At 35.4% G+C, this 22329-nt stretch overlaps 1 protein-coding gene across 7 annotated transcripts in view; it reads left to right on the top strand.

Annotated features, from left to right (window-relative positions):
• mical2a (microtubule associated monooxygenase, calponin and LIM domain containing 2a) overlaps positions 1-22329 on the top strand; it is a 69320-nt gene that overhangs the window by 37068 nt on the left and 9923 nt on the right. For 4 of the 7 annotated variants that reach the window (XM_030130826.1, XM_030130827.1, XM_030130823.1 and 1 more), the window contains exons 7-19: positions 93-193; positions 1350-1607; positions 2657-2772; positions 2926-3052; positions 4945-5032; positions 7285-7432; positions 10703-10902; positions 11441-11541; positions 15197-15268; positions 15356-15490; positions 15749-15853; positions 17823-18086; positions 21481-21588. In XM_030130826.1, the coding sequence (XP_029986686.1) occupies positions 93-193; positions 1350-1607; positions 2657-2772; positions 2926-3052; positions 4945-5032; positions 7285-7432; positions 10703-10902; positions 11441-11541; positions 15197-15268; positions 15356-15490; positions 15749-15853; positions 17823-18086; positions 21481-21588 (1823 nt within the window). The remainder of the gene's footprint in view (positions 1-92; positions 194-1349; positions 1608-2656; positions 2773-2925; positions 3053-4944; positions 5033-7284; positions 7433-10702; positions 10903-11440; positions 11542-15196; positions 15269-15355; positions 15491-15748; positions 15854-17822; positions 18087-21480; positions 21589-22329) is intronic. The other 3 variants (XM_030130825.1, XM_030130828.1, XM_030130829.1) reach the window with 3 other exon arrangements.

Raw genomic sequence — 22329 nt, forward strand, 5'->3', positions numbered from 1 at the left:
AAATAGTCTGGAAACACTGAATCTGTCACCGTGAGCTTTGTTGGTGGGATTTAAAGACATGCAGATATAGTGAAACTATGTCTTTTTTGCAGGTATTGATCTGGAGAACATTGTGTACTACAGGGACAACACACATTATTTTGTCATGACTGCAAAGAAACAGAGCCTGCTGGATAAGGGAGTCGTCATAAATGTAAGCACTTCATGTTCAGGTCGAAACATCTTTTCATCTTGACGTCTTTTCTACACCTGGTGTTAAGATCTTTTGAGAGTGAATGTATGAGTGTTTAGTTATCAAGAAGGTAAGACCTGTTTAGAGTTTAACAGTTGACGTGTTTCCATAAAATGTTGAGTGAATTTGAGATGAACTTTTACAAAGTCACAAAACAGAAAATGTAAATTAGGAACATTTCCATAAACTGGTTTGGAGCAAATTAACTAAACTGGGCCTTGTTGTTGTGCCAGACAGGTGTAATATGAGCTATGTTACATATGTAGTAAAGACAGTAGAAGCAGCAGAACATTATTTATCTAGGAAGATGTTAGTTATCTGAGTTAAAAGTTTACTGAATTACCATATATTCAACTGACCAGAAAAAAAAAAGAAACAGATTTTACATATTTGCTAGAACCTAACAATTTGCATTTATACATTTTTACAAAATATACCAAGTGTATGTTTGGAATTGCAAAATAAAGACTGTGGACTATAATTATGGGTACACTGATGTGTATATACACAGTTAAAGAGTTCTTCAAGTTGCTCTGAATTGAACAAAACTCTATTTTATTTAAAAAAAAAAAAAAAAAAAAGGCTCTTGAGTCACACATGAGTTTCACTCTCCTTAAGATTAATATAAGTTACATGACTTCTTAAATAATCATGCATTTATTATTTATACTGTTGGAGAATTTTTTCCTCAGTTTTTACTGCTATTTCTGTCTTTTTTTGCATTTTGAGCCCATATTTTCTTTTTTGTGTGCTGTTTGGATTTATTGTTGGTGTGTTGAATATTAATCCCTGTTTGGATATAAGGATCTTTGTTGTTATTTATAATAAAAATGACAAAACAATAGTTTCTTGGTGATTATGCACACAGTAACTAATATAATACGTGCAGTAATATTAAACCTTATAGTGATCCAGTAAAACCTTGGTGTATTTTCATCTGTAGACTTTGAAGTTGTCCCTCAAGTTTGTTGTTGGAAGAAAGGTTAAAGAGAATGTTTTCATTAAAATGTTCAGTTAAACTCTAATTTTAATAAAATTCTAGACCAGAGAATAGATAAACTCTTGTAAATGCACACAGAGCTGCTCCATGTGACTGTGTCCTACTTTGGTTGAACAGGACTACGTCGACACCCAGATGCTGCTGAGCAGTGAAAACGTCAACCAGGAAGCTCTTCTGTGCTACGCCCGAGAGGCTGCTGACTTTGGCACCAACTACCAACTTCCCACACTTGATTTTGCCATGAACCACTGTGGACAGCCAGATGTAGCAATGTTTGACTTCACCAGCATGTACGCCTCCGAGAACGCCGCCCTGGTCAGGGAGCGGTTTGGACACCAGCTGCTGGTGGCGCTGGTGGGCGACAGTCTGCTGGAGGTGAGTGACGGTCAGGTGGAGAAGGTAACGGTGGGAGGAAGGAGATACTGTCAGAGTTTGGCTGCTCAGATGCTCAAATTCCTCCTGTCAGACCCTGAAGAATCTGTGAGAAACAAGAGGGAGGCATGTTTTGCAAAGCTGGAACCTGTTTCAGCCCCAGGATTAATTTAGAGAGATGTGTGTTGTGCAAGATGATCAGACATGCTTGAATACAGCTTTGTGTAAAAAGCAGAAAAGCAAGAATTTAACCCATTAGTGTCCACTGAGGAATTTTCTAATTTCATTTGCAACAGTAAAAGTAATCGCTGAACTAAGCAGAAAGTATAAAAATATGAGGGATTTTATTATTATACTATTTTTAGGCACAAGTGGTAGCTTTTTTTTCACAGAAAACACTACATTACAGTTTTTTGCACTTAATATCCATATTAACTCAAGTAAGAATTAAATGCAAAACATATTTTTCCAATACAGTTTCCATACGCTTCTACTAAAATGAACTGTGACAATTGGATTCTTATGTTATTTATATCAAATTAAGGTTGTATTCATTAATAATTATGGCCCTTTTTGCCTTTGTAAAAGAAAATCAGTTTGTCTACCAATAAAATCATGACAAATATGTAAGGAAGAACTCATTTTTCTCATGTCTTGTAAGTTTCCATGTAAATTTTGTGTCTCCAAAAAAACAGGCTTTACCTTAACATGTGATAATACACTGTTAAATCTTCTTATATCCGTGGGAAGAATTTAAGTCATTTTTAATTATTCTTAAAGATGGTTTATGGATAGAATTATTTTCTTACCAAAAGACAACATTAAAAAAATCATGTGCTATATTTTTGACTCGCCATGAGCTACATAAGAACTTAAAATCAAATACACTTTTGCCCATAAAGTTGGAATAAAATGTTTTTACCTCTTCTCATGAAAAGATTATGACAGTGTGATTTATTCATGATAGTTAAATAGGAATAAAAAGAGGAATGTGTCTGAAAACAAAGTGTACGTAACACACACTCATGCAGTAGTGTTGTGTGTCGGTGCAGCCCTTCTGGCCCATGGGAACGGGATGTGCCCGAGGTTTTCTGGCTGCCTTCGACACAGCCTGGATGGTAAAGAGCTGGGCTCAGGGTCGGACGGTTCTGGAGGTTTTGGCAGAGAGGTACGTGCACACCAACTCACATAACACCGTTTGACATTTGTGCGTTTCCAGGCTGTGTGTTTTTTCACTCTCACTGCCTGAATATTTCATCAGACTATTATACTGAAGTGAAATGTAAATAATGACCTGTATCTTTTGTCATTTGTTCAATAGGGAAAGTATTTATAGATTACTTCCACAGACAACCCCTGAAAATATTGCCAAAAACTTTGATCAGTACACCATAGACCCTGGGACTCGATACCCGAACCTAAACTCCTCCTGCGTCAGACCACACCAGGTGAGAAAAAAAAAAGTACTTACCTTCTTTAGAAAATACTTTAACATCTGATTCTGACTTAGACTGATCAAACCCCTTCAATCCTTGAAGAGTTTACAGATTATTTGTCACATTTTAGCAGCTTATTGTAAAAACAACAGAATATTGTAAAAAATTAAAGCAGATTTCAGTTTAATAGGTGATGTAAGGGAGGATGAAAAAGCCATTGATATCAAACTGATTATCTGTAGAGTATATGCAACGAGTTATCTATAGACAAAGCAACTGAATTAGTGAATCTTCAATAATGAAATGAAATGTGCTCTAGGTGGATGATCTAAATAAAAGTGCAGAAAATACTTGGACATTCTTATTTTCTTAGTGGAAAGAAATGAGTAAGGGCAGGTATTGGTTTTGTTTTGATGCCCTCCATAGACATTATGACATATATTACGATACTCTTACTGTTATACACTTAACCCTTTATAGGGCACTCACTGAAATACTCTGAAATACAAATTTTTAACCTAAGTGTGTTATTGGAGAACATAAGACTTTATTACTTTCAAAATTGTTTATTGTTCTGTAGAAAATCAAGGTTAATTAAGTTACCATATAAAAAAATACAAGAAAATCACATATAAGGTGAAAGAAACATGCATTTTAGAACATTAGAACATCACTTTTAGAACATTAGACTAACATCAGTGCTGATCCAGACACCTGTCAACATCCACATTATCCCTTTGAACATCAGTCCTTACATTAGTACCATTACTTCATGGTACCTAACAAAGCAGGTACACTCACTGTTCATGCAGAGGTGGACCTTGCAGACCCTGTAGACCACATTGGACCTGAGACTGTTGACTCACTGTCCTCATTGTAACTGTTGCTATCACTGTCTTGTAATATATTTGGAAATTACGAAAAATAGTCATTTTTCCAATAAAGGGTTGAAGGGGTTCTATGTAGCATGGGTATTCCAAACTCTCTACAAAAAGGGGGAGTGATGAACCAGAACATACAACTATCAAAACCACCAACAAATCAATGCTATGTATCCACAGACTGTATCACATACTGAATAAACTGTGAAGTTCATTGTTTACGCACATCTGTATTATGGTATCATCAAATTTTCTTCCTCAAGCTAAAACTCACAGTGGGTTTGTAAAAATAACACTGTATCTTACAATCTTCATATGCTGCATCAGCTGATAGTTTACATTATAGCTCTGTTAGCTTAGCTCTGTTTTTAGACAGAAAACAGTCACAGTAAAACCACAAATCGCCTCTGTTTTCTGTACGGTTTGTGTTGTCAGTAGCTGAACTAAAGATCTGTTTGGAATTGTCCAAACAAGGTCAGAACTGTCACAGTTTAGTCTGAACTGTGGATCAACCAATGACAGCTTAGTAAAGATAATAACATCACATAATGACTTAATACTTTCATACGCCTCATAATCAAACTCACCCGAGAAGAAGTGCTGCTGCTTTATCATCAAACTCCATTCTTTTCATTTAGTTCTGTGTCCAGTGGCGAAAACAACAACAGTGCTTCTAGCTTTAATTTTTGTCACTTTCTTCGACTATAAAAGTTGTTGTTTCTTTGGTCAAAGGCCCCATGGTGTTAGTTTTCATCACTATGGTAGACCAGGACAGTGACTCACTTCTCCTTCTAGTCGTCACGTAAATACCCTGGTCGATTGGTGTGGATATATTCCGTTCCTATCTCTACAATCCAGTACATCGACACACGTTTGTCACCTCATACCTCTTGATTTTGAACACTTTAATGATAATTTTGGTCATTTTTTTAATATTTGAAAAAAGCTACTACATTGAGCCTGCTTATTAGCTGTTTTAATTTAAGTGCCCATTATCAGTTATTACGTCTGGTCATTTTTCAGGTGCGTCACTTGTACATCAGTGGAGAGGTCTCCTGTTCTCTGGAACGAGCTGCTTCCATACGACGGCCCGTCAATCTCTGCAGACGAGGCAAGTGTTACAAGAACCGACCGACTGTGTGATTTCCACGAGTGGGTCTGTAGTTTGTACTGTATGTCCAACTGCTGCTGACTCAGCTGCAGATTATTTAAAGTAGTGAAAAAGAAGGACAGATGATTATTTAAGGTTGTAAAATCATCTGTGTGAACTTCATTTCTTGCAGCTCTCGTCTCTTTTTGAACCTACAGAAGTAGCAATGATCTAGATTTAACCTCCGTTTAGGGAATCAGTCACGATCTGAGGTTTATTTTTACATGTGGTTTCAGTGGGAGGAGGATGCTTTGAAAGAGGAACTGCCTGGTTGTGGCCAGAACAGTCAAACACACACTCTACTTTATGTTCCTGTGTTTAACATGAACCATTATATGAACCCAAGAAAACAAGCACTTACATCACTTTAAATGCCTCCATACACTATAAAACATATACTTTATGAGGAAAAACTGAAACGTTTCATTCATGACTTCATCTTAATTTCATGTTCCAAACTTCACATTGTGATTTTATCTATACTGAGTCACATCTAACATTACGTGAGGCTTCACAAGGTCAAACTGTTTCTGAGCTAATAATCAAGTTGGCCGCTGCACATGCTGAGCTGAGTTCTATATTTAACACAATCACTCACCAAATTCAGTCAGGAAGTACGTGTCCAAACAGATGTGTTCAGATCTCAGAACAAACTGTCCCATTTCCCTCTTCAGGACTTGATTAACAATCATGGTATGTGTTATTTTGAGCTTAAATCACACAGACTTAGATGAGGTAAGGAAAGGACCACACAGTTTTTTTTTTAACATTTGTGTTTTTTGGGGGCTTTTCATGTTTTTTCGTGATAGTACAAGTGGAGATAGATGGGAAATGTATGGTGGGAGACTGCTGGAATGATATGTGGCAAATGGCTTCAGGCTGGAGTCACTGTGGTGAGGCGTCTGCTGTACCAGGTGTACCACAGGGGCGCTCAATGGAGGGTACCACAATGAACAATGAAACATGAAACACACAATTATGTTACGCTACATGAATTCCTCCCACTGTTCAAAGACATGCACCATAAAAGGAGAATTGGTCACTATAAATCGCCTGTAGGTGCAATTATGAGAGTGAATGATTGTTCATGTGTATACAGTTCTGTGCAAAAGTCCTATAACTAACATTAGGTTTGTTGATTTTGTAAAGTTATAGTGATCAAACATATGCATTCCTCAGACTGTACTAAGTATTGAGGGCCAATCTGGATATATGTGAAGTATGCACAGCAGTAAAAACAAAAGTTTCAGTTAAAAAAAAGCAGCTTCCATAAACCAAAGTGTTTGTATTTAATGTGACCTGCCTTTGTATTTAACATGTCTTTACCTCTTTTGTTCAGATTAATTGCATTCATTTTCTGATGTTCTACACCAGGTTTCATTCAACGTATATCAGATGTTTCTGTTTGTGCTACTTTCTGTCATGGGGTCAGAGGTCACACTAAATACTAACTTTAACCTTTACAACCCATTTAGTTCAGATTGTGTGTTTTTTAAGGTTCTACACATATTCATTGTATTTTCTTGTTATATCTGAAGAAAAGGGAATAAGAAATAACTATAAAATGCTCATTTCAAACCTGCAAAAACAACAAAGCTAAAAGCAGAATTAGACTTTTGCACAGTTCTGTATATGATTTATAGAGTAGAGCATAAAACTGTGCTCAGGGACTGGTCATTACAACTGTCAGTCATGTATTTAACCCTCCTACCTCCGTGCAAATGTTAAAAATGTTGGTATTAAAGTCTCCGTGAGAGGTCTATTTGTTACAGGAGTTTGTGGTACTTATTGTTTAGTTTCAGAATTACAATTTGTGGAAAGGTAATTATGGATGTTTTGCTAAGTTTTAAGTTATTCCCTGTATTTTCTTGTTGTATGTGAAGAAAAGAGAATGAGAAATTAATATGTACGCTCATTTCAACCCTGAAAAAACAACAAAACTAAAGGTGGATGAAGACTTTTGCACAGTATTATATGTCAACCCTGCGATGAACTGGTGACACATCAGAGTTAGGATCCACTCCACTATTCTCGTGACCCTTATGTGGATAAAGCCTTTCAGAAAATGAATAAATGGCTGAATGAATTTGATAATCTGATCTGCTAGAACAAGGGTTTCATTTTCCTAGCCTTAAATGACTGATATTCCTGTAATGACATGTTTATGAATCACAGCTTCATTGCGAATCTCGCTCATTGTGTCTCTTTTACAGAATCCGAGATCAGACCAGCGAGGCTCCTCACCTGGTGTCAGAAACAGACCGAGGGCTACAAGAACGTGACGATCACAGACCTGACATCTTCATGGTTAAGCGGCATCGCCTTCTGCGCCCTCATCCACAGATTCAAACCTCAGCTGATGTACGTACAAACACGTCCGATCATATCAGGAGCAGCCTGCAGCGCTGACACATGACACTACTATGTTATTTTATCTGTCTCCGGTGTTCAAACCTTTTCATTTATGGGCCTATCCTGTAACATGTAGTTGTGAAGACAGACCTCTCTTATGGGTGTGTTAAATATTTTTGGTATGAAGGCATATCATGTTTGTGATAAAACACACTTTATGAGCAGAAAAAGACTCACACTGTGTACTTGGATAGATAACTTTTTTATCATTCTTAGTAAACAGAATTTTCTCCTTGTTTTTTCAGCAGAGATTAAATAAACACATAATAAATATGGATCATAAAGTAAACAACAATTGTAGAAAGAAGCCAAATATACTCTGCTTGGTTAGAGTCCTTGAAGCTAGAATTAGAAAATTAAAAAAAAAACAAAAAAACAAAACAAAATTGAAGCAAACTGTGCTTATTATAAGCAATAAAAATAGTTATTTAAGACAAATTTGATTGACTTAAATTGAGTTGTTCAAGTGGTCTCTCTGTTAGAGGTTATGTAAACTATTTTTACCTTGTTCTGGTTAAATGTAGCTGAATATCAGCTCTAATATCTTCTGAAGACATGGTGACATGTAAATGAAATTATTTTGATAATGAAAAAACATGTTTGAGATTCTTTTTTTTTTTAATTCTTATTTCCCAGAAGCAAAGCATTTTTAATATTTTTGAAAACAGTATAGTGGATAATATTTCCGCAAAAATGTCTAGTTATTGAGTTATATGTAGTGTTTATTTTCATTTATATTTTTGACAGTATTCTCAGACTTTAAAAGTAACCTTTTTTCTTGTCTGTGTTGGTTTTTGTCTTTATAAGCCTTCCCCTAAATATACTTTTAGTTACATTCTCCATATAAGAGTATAATTTTAAATACTGCTTCTACCTGTTATTACTGGAGCTGTAGAGAAAAACATCTCCTTATGTCACTTAGTGGCTCCTTAAAGACAGTTTCCTCTTTCTACGACTACATTTTGGACAGAATAGAAGCAGTCAGTGCAACTAAAGATTAGTATATGTACAAATCTGATTATATCTACCACATGTCTTTACAATTTCATGTGGTCCTGTAAGAGTCCCAGTAACCGCTGGCTTTTTTCCCCTTTGCTCCTCCATATGTATGAATGTGTGGTTTGTAGGTTTGTCAAAAAGAAAAAAAAAATCATCAGCTTTAACAAAATTCCCCGAAGTGTGAGTGTTTCTGCTGTTACTGCTCCTGTTTAAACAGGTCTGCAAACTGTCAGCGTCGTCTTTCTTTGCCCTCTTAACAGTTATCTGCTTCCATTTTCTTACACAATTCACGGAACAAGTTCCTCTACAGATGTGAAATGATTATGTTTCTGTGAAGTCATTCCATTGTGCTGACGTTGGCCGTCTTCGTATCGCTGTGTGTATTGTGTTTCACTTTGCTGCTCACTGTCAGTCATTTGACACGGACATGACATGAAATCTCCATCAGGAAATAATCCTTTCAAAGAATCTGTTACAAACCCTGCAGTCACATTCCTGTCTCATTATTCAGGGCATCTCAGATAACCATTAGAGCATTCACAGCTACGTTACTGTGTATGCTGCATTTACGATAATCTAATAAAAATGCATGAGCGTTTAAGTATGAAACAGGGATATTATAGATGATGAAAATGAAAAATAAAACTAGTACATTAAAAAATGTCAGCATTAAAACAATATAAAATTAAATCTTTGTATTTTAATTTTTTCCCCTTGATTTGCGCTGTTGTTGCTCTTTCACTTGCATTAACAAATGGTTTTGCGATTTTTTTTTTTATTATTTTATTTCAAATATCAAAAAAAGAACAAGGGAAAAAAAGTAAAAAAAAGTAAAAGAAAAAAAATGAAGCACAACTTGTATACTCCGGTCCCCTTACCTCATCTTTATCTACTGATCACAAAGTCCCGTGTCAAAGTACCATAAAAAATCTTACACATGTCTAAATAAATTCTAAGCAATCCTGCACAAAATGCAAAAAAATATTATACATATCAAAATAAACTCTGTCCATTTCATAGCTGTATTACGCATACAGATAGACTTCACTTTAAACATAAGTAGCAAATCATATTAGATCTCATATATTCTTTCTCCCTGCCCTTTTTCAGGTTCTATAACTCAAGGCTCTTGTTCAAAGCTAAATAAAAACATATCAAAACTCACCCAAAACATCCATATACTGTGCAAAAATTTAGGGTCAGGATTAGGCTTGTTGTTGTATGACCACACGTATTCAATTCAGGATATATGGGATATATTTACAGCTTTAAAAACAAAAATTAAAGGGAAAAGTGACTTCAATAAACAAAAGTGGAAGTATTTAATGTAACCTTCCTTTTGCACTTAACATGATTTTAACCCGTTTGTTCAGACAATACAAGACTTAGTACGTTCATTTTCTGATGTTTTATACCAGGTTTAATTCAACACAGGTCAGATGTTTCGATCCATTTAGTTTTGTATGTGTATTTTATGGTTGTGCACATACAATCACAGAAAAAAATATTAGACCACTGTTGTTTTCTTCAGTTTCTCGTGCATTTTAATGCCTGGTACAACTAAAGGTACATGTGTTTGGACAAATGTAATGATAACTAAAATAGCTCATAAGAGTATAATTTCAGAGCTGATATCTAGCCTTTTTCCATGTTTTTTTGACAATAACCAAAATCGCTTCAGTTCTTACATCAATATCTATGTCATTGTACTGCCATAAACAGTGCTTTTAGGCATTCCATGTTTTCTTTTCTGTTTGTTTTAGTCACATGATACACACAGGAGTTGATACTTGATTGCATAACCATTGTTTTTGATGACTTTTGGTGGTCTAATAAATTTTTCCGTGACTGTATTTCCTGTATTTTCTTGTATCTGAAGAAAAGAGAATGAGAAATAAATATATTTTCTCATTTCAACCTTGTAATAACAAAACAAAAGGTGCACAAAGAGTTTTGAGCAGAACTCTATATTCAAAAAGCACTTAACATAAACTGATGTTTCAATATTTTTATTTCCTTATATATTGTCACTCATATGTATCTTTTTGTTATTGTCTCATTGTTTATCCTTTTTTGTGAGATCATTTAAGAAAATCTCTTGGCGTTTCTTTTTTATTGTTCAAATACATACAAAAAAAAAATAAGTAGGAGACTAAATAAGATTAAAAGGAATGTAAAAAAAAAACCCTCATAATTTAACTTTTTTTTTTCCCTCATCAGAGATTTTGATTCATTAAACGAGGAAGACCACGCTGCGAATCTCCAGCTGGCTTTTGACATCAGCGAGCGGGAATTTGGGATCCGTCCATTCACATCTGGGAAGGAGCTGTGCAACGGCCAAGAACTGGACAAAACAAAGATGAACACCTACTTGTCCAAGTTCTACGAGTTGTTTCGCGGTACACCTCTACCTGCCTCAGGTCAGTAACTCGACTCTGTTCTCTTTCAGTTTTTACACACACTGAAGTCCGTTCACTACACAGTGTTTCCTTCTCCTCTGCTTGTTTCTGGTTTCGGCCGCCGTTACTGTAAAACCTAATAAAATATGTACAAAAACCAAAGATTCCAGCAAAGGGGAGAGTATTAAATTTCCTCTGGTTTCCTGTGAAGGGCCATGTGTAGTGTGCTGTTCTGTTAGTAAAGTGTAGAGGCATGAGAGGAATGCACCAGAGCTGAAGACTATAGGACACTGAGATGCTTGACAACACAAACACAGATGTGCCATTTAATGCAAGCTTTTGTCATGTGTTTTTTAACCTCAGCCATCATGCACCGTTCTCCCATATGAAGTCACTTAAAGGCTTCGGTAATGGTTTAGTGGAACATTAAGTGGAACAAGAAACCGCTCACATAATGCTCATAATCTGGAAAGACATTATGCATGATACTGTTTGACATTTATGGATGTGTGCTGTGGAAAATATGAAAACCTTAATGCAATCTGGTAATACTCCGCAGGTCCCAGGGGAGTGGATGAAAACAATGATTATCCATCTAAGGAAGGCAGAAGTATTAATAATGTGCTGAATCTTACGCCGCCAAGAAAACGGGTACCAAAGGTAACTCTACGCTGCAACTTCCACTTCTGATGCACCAGTGTCTGTTTTCTATTAGCTTTATTTTAAGGTCAACATGGAGTTTGTGCCTTAAAAACAGTCTCTATGAGGCTTAGGATCACACTGACAAGGATTCATTTTTGCATAATAATTTAGTTTTTACTCTAAATCTACAGGGTGGGGAAGCAAAATTTACAATATTTTGAGGCAGGGATTGAAAGACAGTGTATGACCAGTTAGTTTATTGAAAGTCATGAGAATTTATGCGCCACAAGAAAATTTACATAATAGAAAATGTTTTTATTCTATGTGTCCTCCTTCTTTCTCAATAACTGCCTTCACACGCTTCCTGAAACTTGCACAAGTGTTCCTCAAATATTCGGGTGACAACTTCTCCCATTCTTCTTTAATAGTATCTTCCAGACTTTCTCCTAATAGTTTTGCTCATAGTCATTCTCTTCTTTCCATTATAAACAGTCTTTATGGACACTCCAACTATTTTTGAAATCTCCTTTGGTGTGACGAGTGCATTCAGCAAATCACACACTCTTTGACGTTTGCTTTCCTGATTACTCATATGGGCAAAAGTTTCTGAAAAGGTATGGATAATAGTGTTAGGTATGATTATGACATCAATATATGTTTGGTTTCAAAACAATTGACGTAGTGCCTGCTGAGAAAAAACAACTAAATGTTCATTGTAAATTTTGCTTCCCCACCCTGTAGATTCACCAAAAATGTTAAATTCCAGTTTAACCCATATACATCCACCAAAACCACCTACTGATATAAAATGTTTAATACCTGTTGATCCACTAATCCTATCAATACATCTAAATAATAGGTGTAAAATGCATTTTGTCATCTTTTCATGGTCATGTTGGACATTCAGAGGCTCCTTAGTGAACATGTAAACACCGTCATCTTTTACAACATTGATTCACCAGTAAAACCCATGGAGTTGGATCATTGACAGTGGATGAAGACACCTGGTTTATGTTCAGTTAATGATATATTTGACTGAAAAAGTCACTTTTTCTTGAGGTTTCTCTGTTTTTGCTATAATAACCCTTAAACGTATTCTCAGCATGATGATTAAAGTACATGATCAATAAATTAAATATAGGAAAATACCTGATTTGCACTGAAAAAAATGCAAAATAGAGAGGATTATATTTTGATAATTGGTGATAAATCACTTCAGAAAGGTTCAATAGAGAGAAAAATTAATTTGTGAACTGACATAAAAGTAGCACTGGGTCTTCATAGGTTAAAATGCGATAAAGTTTTAGCACTAACTCTGCACCTTTTTCAGATAGATTGAACTAAATAATCACATTGCTCTAAAAATGATAAGGTGCAGAGACAACATGGCTCAGTTTCATAATATCAAGGAAATGGACCGTTGGACCAGCAGTCTGGGTTTTTTCTTTCTGCCGCTGTTCTGTTTTTTCATCTTCTAGGAACAGGATATTATCGCTCCATTAATTCAGAAACTAAAATTATTTTCTTACCTCATAGGAGGAGAAATGAACACCATCTTGAGTAATTACTACAATAGCCCTTTGTAAATACTGTATACAGCTGCTAAAGCCTCAGGGACGATCATTTGTTCAGTCTGTGTCACTCTAGCTTGTCTGTCCACTACTTTATAGACAAAAATTTATCTTATGCACAAATGTATGAACTTTTCCATTTGTTTGATAACATGGTAACTTCCAAACAGCACAGACATACATTTTGTTTACTTTCATGAATTACTCTTAATATGGGTAAGAAAGTATTTCCATAGTGATTATTCTTGTAAACTGACGTAATTTCAGTTAACATGAAGAAGCTTGAATTTACTAAATAATTAACTAATAAACAGCGACTGGTGATCAAAATCATCTACTGATGTAAAACTGTTTAAAACCTGTTGATCCACTAATCCTATCAATATATGTAAATAACTGATGTAAAATACAGTTTGTCATCTTTTTATGGTCATCAGATATGACCCATTTGGACGTTCAGAGGCTCCGTAGTGAACGCAGAAACACCGTCATCTACAACATTGATTCACTAGTAAAAACCCATGTGGTTTGATGAATGACAGTGGATGGAGATGCTTGAATTATGTCCAGTTAATTATATATTTTACTGCAAAAGTCACTTTTTCGTCAGTTTTCTCTGTTTCTAATATAATAACCCTCAACTTTAATCTGAGCTTTTATGAACATTTACATGATCAGTGAATTAAATATAGGAAAATACCAGATTTTCAGTTAAATTATGCAAAATTTAGAGGATAATAACAATAAATGGTGATAAATCACTTAAGAAAGGCTAAATAGAGAGAAAAATGTATTTTTGTAACTGCCACAAAAGTAGCTCTGGGTCTTTATGGGTTAAAACTAATCTCTAATAGTGCAACAGAGCTCTGCTTATTTTTTTTAGAAAGCTAAACTTATTAGACATAACCTCAGATTAAATGAAATCTTGCTGCTACAACCTTGTCCTTAGACTTATTTGTATGACACTTGTGCTACCTGAGGACCTCTGGTAAACTGTATTAACAGTAGAAATCATCTTTGATCTTAATATTGTGCAAATCTGTCGGAGAAATATGAAGGCTAGTATGGACACTGGTTATTATAAAGGAAAGTTGTAAGTGTTTTGTTGGGACATTCAGGAGGCTCCTGTCACGATACAGCATGGATATTCACTGAAAGAAATTGAATCCTGTAGAAGAAAAATGCGTCAAAAGATGAGATGGATGACATACAGTCACGGAAAAAAACATTATTAGACCACCCCTTGTTTTCTTCAGTTTCTTGTTCATTTTAATGCCTGGTACAACTAAAGGTACATTTGTTTGGACAAATATAATGATAACAAAAATAGCTCATTAGAGTTTAATTTAAGAGCTGATATCTAGCCATTTTCATGTTTTCTTGATAATAATCCAAATCACCTAAGTTCTCTATGGCATTGTACTGCCAAAAACAGTGCTTTTAGGCATTCCATGTTTTCTTTTCTGTCTGTTTTAGTCACGTGATACACACAGGAGTTAGTGCTTGATTGCATAACCATTATATTTGATGACTTTTGATGGTCTAATAATTTTTTCCACTACTGTATATCCTCCTGAGACCCAGCAATACATTTTTGTCCTCTGTAGGGGACAAGAGTTTTACAGCTTTACAAAAAAAAAAAAAAAATGCTGTCCACTGCAACGAATATTCCATTAAAAAATAAAAAAATGTATCTGAAAAAATTGTTGCATCATGACATTTCCAATCAAGATATTTCATGTAAAAAAAAAAAAAAAAAAAGCCAAAAACTTTATTCTTTATTCGGCTGGGTCACAGGAGGATATGACAACTACAGTAGGAACATCAATACTGACCAAAAAAAACCCACAAAAACACTTTGGTTATCCCATGTGAATCGCGTGCATTGCATGAAGCACAAAGTGGGGGTTAATTTCCAAATCATCAGGTTTTTCTAGTCCTGCACAAATATGGCTTTAAAGAGTGACAGTATGTAAACACAATCCATCCTATTTCCTCTAATGAAGTGTTTCTCAGTGTATACTTGCTGGTCTACAGTCAGTCCTCTAAATGGGATCGTTACATGTTTGATTTATTTCTTATTTGCTGTTTTTCTTACTCAGGATGAAAAGAAGTCAGACGGTACAGACTCCATTTACAAAAGGAAGCGGAAATTCTGTAGTTATTTGGAGGAGGTTTGTTTATAAATGACATTATTATTAAATATTAAGCTTGATCTTATTAGGGGACTGCTGATATATTAGGATTTTGTCTCCGTTCAGGCCACCAACCTGGCGAGCAACGGCTCATCAGTCCGAGACGGTAGCGAACCCAAAGAGAACAAGGTGCGTTCAATGGCGACTCAGCTGTTGGCGAGGTTTGAGAGTTCCCCAAACCAGCACACCATCCGCAAACAGGTAAAAAAACGACTGCACTGTGGACAATATGTGTTCAGTTTATTTATTTTCTTTCATTATGTTTATTCATCATAGTCCTGTGAGAGTATATTACAATTTGTTTTTTTTTCTTTTTCACAAATCTGCTCTTAACAGAACTTTCCTTTAGCTAAAAATCTACCATTCCTGGACATTTCTGGCCTGTCGTCTTTTCTGTGTTTTCTATTTCTGTACCTTTTTTATGATTAACTGTCTTTCTAACTTTCTGCTAAACCTCAGTTAGACTGTGAGAGGTCGTCGTTGTCGCTGCAGACTCTTGACCTGACAGAGATTCTGCACGTAAAACTCAGACCTGTGCCTCCAAAACCTCCTCTTGAGGAACAGGTAATCTGGAGGAGCCAGATTCACCTAAAACACACAACATGTATGCACAAAAACCAAAGACACTGGGACAGCTTTGAAACAAGAGACTGTCAGCATATACTTTTATATGTCCGTGTCTGCCACTACACCACAACGTAGAAAATAATCAGTGTACACACATAGAAACACACACAAAACATTGATCGAAAATGGGACATTTCAGTTTCCATATGATATTTAAAGGACCTTACCGGTGGTTTTATAAATTTGACTAATTTTGTTGTTACATACGAGCTCACTGCTTGTAATGCTAATGCCAATGCTAATGGTAGGTACTGTGTTTGTATCAGGATGGCTGAAATGAAGAGACCTACAGGGATAATAAAGAAATTTAACCTTTAAACCTTATATTACAATTTCAAACCAAATGGAGTGTTATTCCTTCATAATTACATGTTAAACAACTACTGTAAACAAGTACACTGCTAAACAAAATAGTACAAATTAAAGACAGTTTCATTATTATTTATTATATTATGTTAAATTGTATTATATTAAAATGCTACTGATAAATTCAATACTGTTTTGTCAACAGCGCATACATTTATAACATATAAAACAGTAAAATTAGAACTGAAAGGTAGTTCATATTTTTCTGTCGACATGAACTCAAGACATGATTCAACAACACTTTTCTTTATTTAATTAATGTAATATAATAAAACATATACAATCAAGGTGTAATATTAATGAACAGCAACAACAACAAAAAAGCAGCAGCCTTTGCAAAGAAAAAATAAAAATAGTTTTGAATAAACTCCACTCATAGACATTAAATGGGGAAACATTTAAACATTGTATGTATTATATGAATAGAATAGAATAGAATAGAATGCTTTTATTGTCATTATACACATGTACACACATACACATGTACATGTGTCATTATAAACATGTACATTGAAATTTAAAAGACATGGGAGGCAAACAGATAGAAGAAAAAAGAAAACAAGGAAATGTATAATAAATATATATACAGTAAAAAATACGAACATGACAACCAACAAACAGTACAGATATATATATTGCACTGTTGACCCTGGCTGAACACTGAGGATATATGTAAAATACATACCCTTATTCTAGGTATTGACAGTGTTATGTGTTCAGGACCTGTATTACACTTGGGTAAAATGTATTATTATATGGGGGAGTTGTCTGACTGCTTCACTACTGCGCACTGCCCTCTTCTGCAACCAGGTTGCATTTAAATTTTTTGTTGACAAGAAAGGACAAACTAATTTGGATTGATTTTAATTTATACATGAGTTTTCACTGTCCTCATGAAGTAAAAACTCAATTATTTGACTTCCTGGTCCTAACACAACTGCTTAATAAATTAACTGGAAAATCCCCTTTTCTTTATCAACAGAGAAATAGGAAAAAAAAGAAACAAACCCAGAGGACTTTTGGGCCTATAAATTAGAAAATGTAGTATTAAAGGCATTGTTAATCTCAATAAACACTTTCTTCCCATGAACTTTCACTGAAGTCAAAACATCATATTCATGCGCTTTGAGAGTTTTATACAAATAAGGAAGAAAATATCAAATACCACTGTCATTACACGGATATTCTAAAGTTTTGTTATACCGCACTAAAAATGAAATGTTTGCAGTTAACTTTTAGATCTTTTGACTGCTCTTGGATGCCTTGATTGTAGTTAAACTTTACTTCGCTGTGATGATGATGATGTAACTTTGGAAAATACCGCAGATTGTTGAGTATAATTGATTACCTATACTATGAGGTAAGCCTTGTGTTATGCTTTGAAAAGAGTCTGGAACTATTTGTTATTTGTAGTTAATGGAGTAAAACGCACTAAATCACCGGTGCGGTTCTTTAAATGATCTACAGACTGTGTGAATCAAAGGTAAAGTAACAGTGCTCTCTTTGAGTGTCTCACATGTGCGTTACTGGTCACTTTCAGTCTGAAGCTGATCTCAGACCAGCAGCCTCACACATGTTTCTTCGGCCGCCAAAGCCTCTGCCCAAACCCAAACTCCAAACGCCTCAGTCTCAGCAGCCGCTCTCTGTAGTGAAGCTCAGACATGTTGATCAAACACATGCCCAGACGAAGCCCCCGCCTCAGCCTGAGAGCGCAGGCCCCACCGCCCCCTCCTACCACTCAGCAATCCAATTCATGTCAAGAATCCTCGAACGCCTCAGGGAGGTGGACGAACACATCTCTGAGGTGAATCTCCTCCTCTGAAATGACTCCCCTCTGCTTTTTCTTTTCTTCTTTTCCTCCTCCTCCTCTTTCTTCTTCTTGTGATTGTTGCATGTTCTCATCCCCAAAAGGCCCCAGAGTGAATGTTGATTATATATTATGTCTTGATTATAGATTTAGGCATGTGTAATGTGTAGTCAGATGGTGAAGTCAGCCCCTAATTATCCAGCCTGACAAAAATGGTAAGAGCAGACCTACAGACCTGGCACGAGGTTTAAGACAGGCACACAGCAGGCGGATTATTGGCCGGTCTGAGTCTGTGTGGAGCAGGTCGTCCGGGGCCAAACTGCAGGCACCGGTTACATCTGCAAATTAGCTATTTTCATTGTTCAGATCTGCCCAAGGTCTGCCTGCTTTGGCTCAGACAGCACTTACAAAAATGTTAAGCTTAGCACGTATTTTCTTTAGACAAAAGGTCTCTTTGTTGGCCGTGGAAATCTTGTCAGATATTTTAGCTTTAATTGTGGTTAAGAATGAAGTCTAATGAAACCTTAAAAAATAACCTCTTGATCTAAAGATGCCTTCAAATGCCGACGTTACTGTTGAATCGTGAATATTCACAGCTCTATTTGTGAGGCTCTGCAGAATGAGTTTTATTTTGTTTTTGGTTTTCATACTGAGGTTGGACACACCTATAGACTGTATTTTACAGCCACGCCAAGGTGGTTGGTAATGCCATCGAACAACAACGCCTTTCTGTGCAGGAAATACAACGGAATTTTCCTCATGAACTCAAATAAGGGCTCTAAAGTGACAGAACAGTAATGGTTAACACTGAAGTTTTTAGAACTTTCGAGCTTCATTTCATTACTGATCGATTGATTGATCATTTATTTAAAGCATGTGCATACCCCCCCCCCCCCCCCAAAAAAAAAAAACACAAAACAAAAGAAAAACACAAACTGAACAGTGAGAATAGATACATATTTCAGATTCAGAAAACTTTATCCCTGGCAATTCATTTACAGCTTACCACAAACATCAGTCAACATTCATATATTTATATGTAAATATAGATAGCATTTACATACATTCATATACATAAGTGTGTCCCCTACATATAATAGCCCAAAAAGAAGTGCAAAGTACAAATTATTTACACCCACCCACATTTCATAATTATATGATGCCAAGTATAAATGTATTCAGCTGCTTCCTATCTGTAAGTGTAACATATATCATATTATAATATTGTTGTAATCAGTGTAGTAATAATATTACCAAGGTATTAACCTTTTCCGTTTTAATGACGATTCAACATGTACTATCATTTGTTATTGTTACTGTCATCATTAATACCGTTGTTTATATTTTATAATAAAATAGTGACAATAGTAATTATCTAGAAAAGGAATCAAAGTTAATAAAATTTAAATTGTCACAGTGAAGTAATTAAAATAATTAGTTTACAGATTACAGATAATGGGATTGAAAAAGACAGTGTTTTATATTGCAGATGGTTTTTGTCTGACTTTTTAAAGTATTTTACAAATAAAAAGAAGTGACTGTGTATATTAACTGATTAAAAAAAAATTAATAAAACATATAACACATATAACATAGGATGTGATATTTTGATCGTTGTGTGTCTGAATCATTAACACGTGAGTCATAAACAAATCTAATTTTAAAGTATATGAAGTTCCACATGTCTGAAATTCAGATTATGTGGAGCTCTGAGTAAATGCTCTTTTAATTTGAAATACTAATGTCTAGAGTTCTTTATTGATAAAAACATTTCAGACTGTTATTCTCTGTGTTATAGGCTATCTAGTGTTCAAAACTTTGCTTTTAAGTTTGTCATTTTGGAGAGATTTTGGATCACAACCATAAAGAAAAATGAAGCATATATGTGATAAAATAGGATAAAATTTAATAGGTAACAGATTACTACACACATACATATTAAAACTGTCAGAAGCCTTTAACTGTATGAATTGTACTTAAAAAATATATATGTTTTAAAGTGTGCATCAAAGCTCAAAATGGTTACAATCATCTTAAACCACCACTGTTTAGTAGTTTTCTGATTTCTAAAGGAAACAGTTGTTGAATTTCCAGAGCTGAAAGGAGTTTCTGTCCACCAACCACCATACTGCAGTCTGTTCTTTACTGAAAAGAACATATGTAAATGTAACCCAGTGGTTCCCAACCTTTTTTGGCTCGTGACCCCATTTTAACATCACAAATTTCTGGCGACCCCAGACATTCAAAACGGAGACATTTGTTTTGCTAAAATTAATTTGTGTTTGATCATGTAATAGTTTGCTATACTATGTTGCAAATGAACGTTAGTTTTAGACAACATTTATTCTATATTATGTATATTATTGTGGATGGAGGCAGAAAAGCCAGGTGTAGATTACTGCACAAAGTGAGAATTTTATTTTCCTTGGTCAGGATATGTACAGTCAGTCCAGCTTGTATTTACAAGGCTGACAATTAATACTGAACAAACAAGAACTCAAACTATGAATTATGAAAGAGCTGCAGCATCTGAAACCGACCACAATGAACATTTGACAGATAAACAGAACCACTGTGCTTCGGTTTCAGCTTCACAGTTTACCATGTCTTTTATGTATTGTGACTGTCTCTCTCAACTCACCATATATTTTTTATTAGTAATTTTTTTTTTAATCAATTACTAGAAATTTCAGGCAACCCCATTTGAATTCCAGGTGACCCCACATGGGGTCCCAATCCCAAGGTTGGAAAACACTGATGTAACCTGTGTAACCTTTCATTTAATCCATTTACACTGAAGTTGTATCAGTGTTTGTTACTAATTGGTTGAGTTTTTGCTTACACGATTCTTCTCTGTTAAGATCATTGTGTAAATAACCTCAGCACAGAGTATTCTTTCACCTGTCGTATTTAATTAATCTTACATTACTGGCTTTGAATTTAGATTTGATCCACTTAAGCCTTAAGAACGTTCTGTCCTTATAATTTGCTATAGCAGACATTGTTTTAGCTGAACTGACGTGCTTGCCTCTGATTTCGTTGCCAGATCTGTGTGGTCGTCTCTGGTTTCTTTTCCACTACAATAAGAGCAACCACATCAAGTGGGGTGTGAAATTAATGCAATAAGGCTGACGTCGTTCCACATAACAAAGTTATTGTTCTGGTCCCGACAATAAACACTTAGCTGTCAAATCCAGCGTCTTTTATTAGGAAAGCAGAACAGGGAGGTCTTTCTTCGAGAACCTGTGTAGTGCTTATTAAGTGGTTATTAGTCGGCCTAATTATGTCTGTACACACATCGGCTCCGCTGGAAGGTGGATTAATGTGTCTCACTGTAATGATGGTGGTGAGACTGATGATTTCTCTCCTGTTGCTCCGTACTCTCCTGCAGAAAAAAGCTCAGACACAACAGACTAGAGAGTTTCAAGCAAAGAGCATAAAGGAAAAAGCTGTTCACCTTTCTGGTCTGTTCTCTAGTGACAGTCCTGCTGTTGTCAAGGTGAATACCCCAGGTTTGATCTGTGATCCGTGAGCCCACCCTGGCCTTGTGTTTGGCACCGCATACCCTGCACAGTTTGTCTTTTTGCATGTGAAAAACACGTCACATTGATGCTGCACATTGATCTTTTTACACTTATATCCATGGCTACTATTGATTTCATACCCTTTTAGTTTATTTTATGTTGTGGAGTCTTCTTTCAATGCAAGAGGATGCAATTACAGAGTTGTTGTTTTTTTTATTAACTGGTATTAGATTATTTTTGATACTCACATTATTATTGAGGTTTTACACATTTTAACAAAGACATTCAAATGATGTATTCCATTGTAAAGTTAGAGAAATAAAACAGATGTGTTAAGTAAAGAAACAAAAACAGAAGAAATTAGAAAAGCACTCAGAGAGCACCCCCCCATCACCACCAAAATTTAATCATTTGTTCCCTGTGCCATCAACATTTCCTGAAAATGTCATGAAAATCTGTCCATAACTTTTTGAGTTATTTTGCTAATAGACAAACAAATGAACAAACAAACAAACAGACAGACAAACCCCGATGAAAACATAACCTCCGCTGTTACACTTGGCGGGGGTAATAACACTCATGCTTACCGGTATCTGTCATCCAAAATAAGGTACATTTGAGTCTGTCAAGGCATTAGGCTATTTTAAGTTTTATAAAGTCAGCAGTTGTCAACATTCACAACCTTTTTTTAGTGCAGTAAACATTAAAACAGCTAT

The sequence above is a fragment of the Sphaeramia orbicularis genome, chromosome 3 (genome assembly GCF_902148855.1).
Source record: "Sphaeramia orbicularis chromosome 3, fSphaOr1.1, whole genome shotgun sequence".
In the NCBI taxonomy this organism is placed as follows: domain Eukaryota; kingdom Metazoa; phylum Chordata; class Actinopteri; order Kurtiformes; family Apogonidae; genus Sphaeramia; species Sphaeramia orbicularis.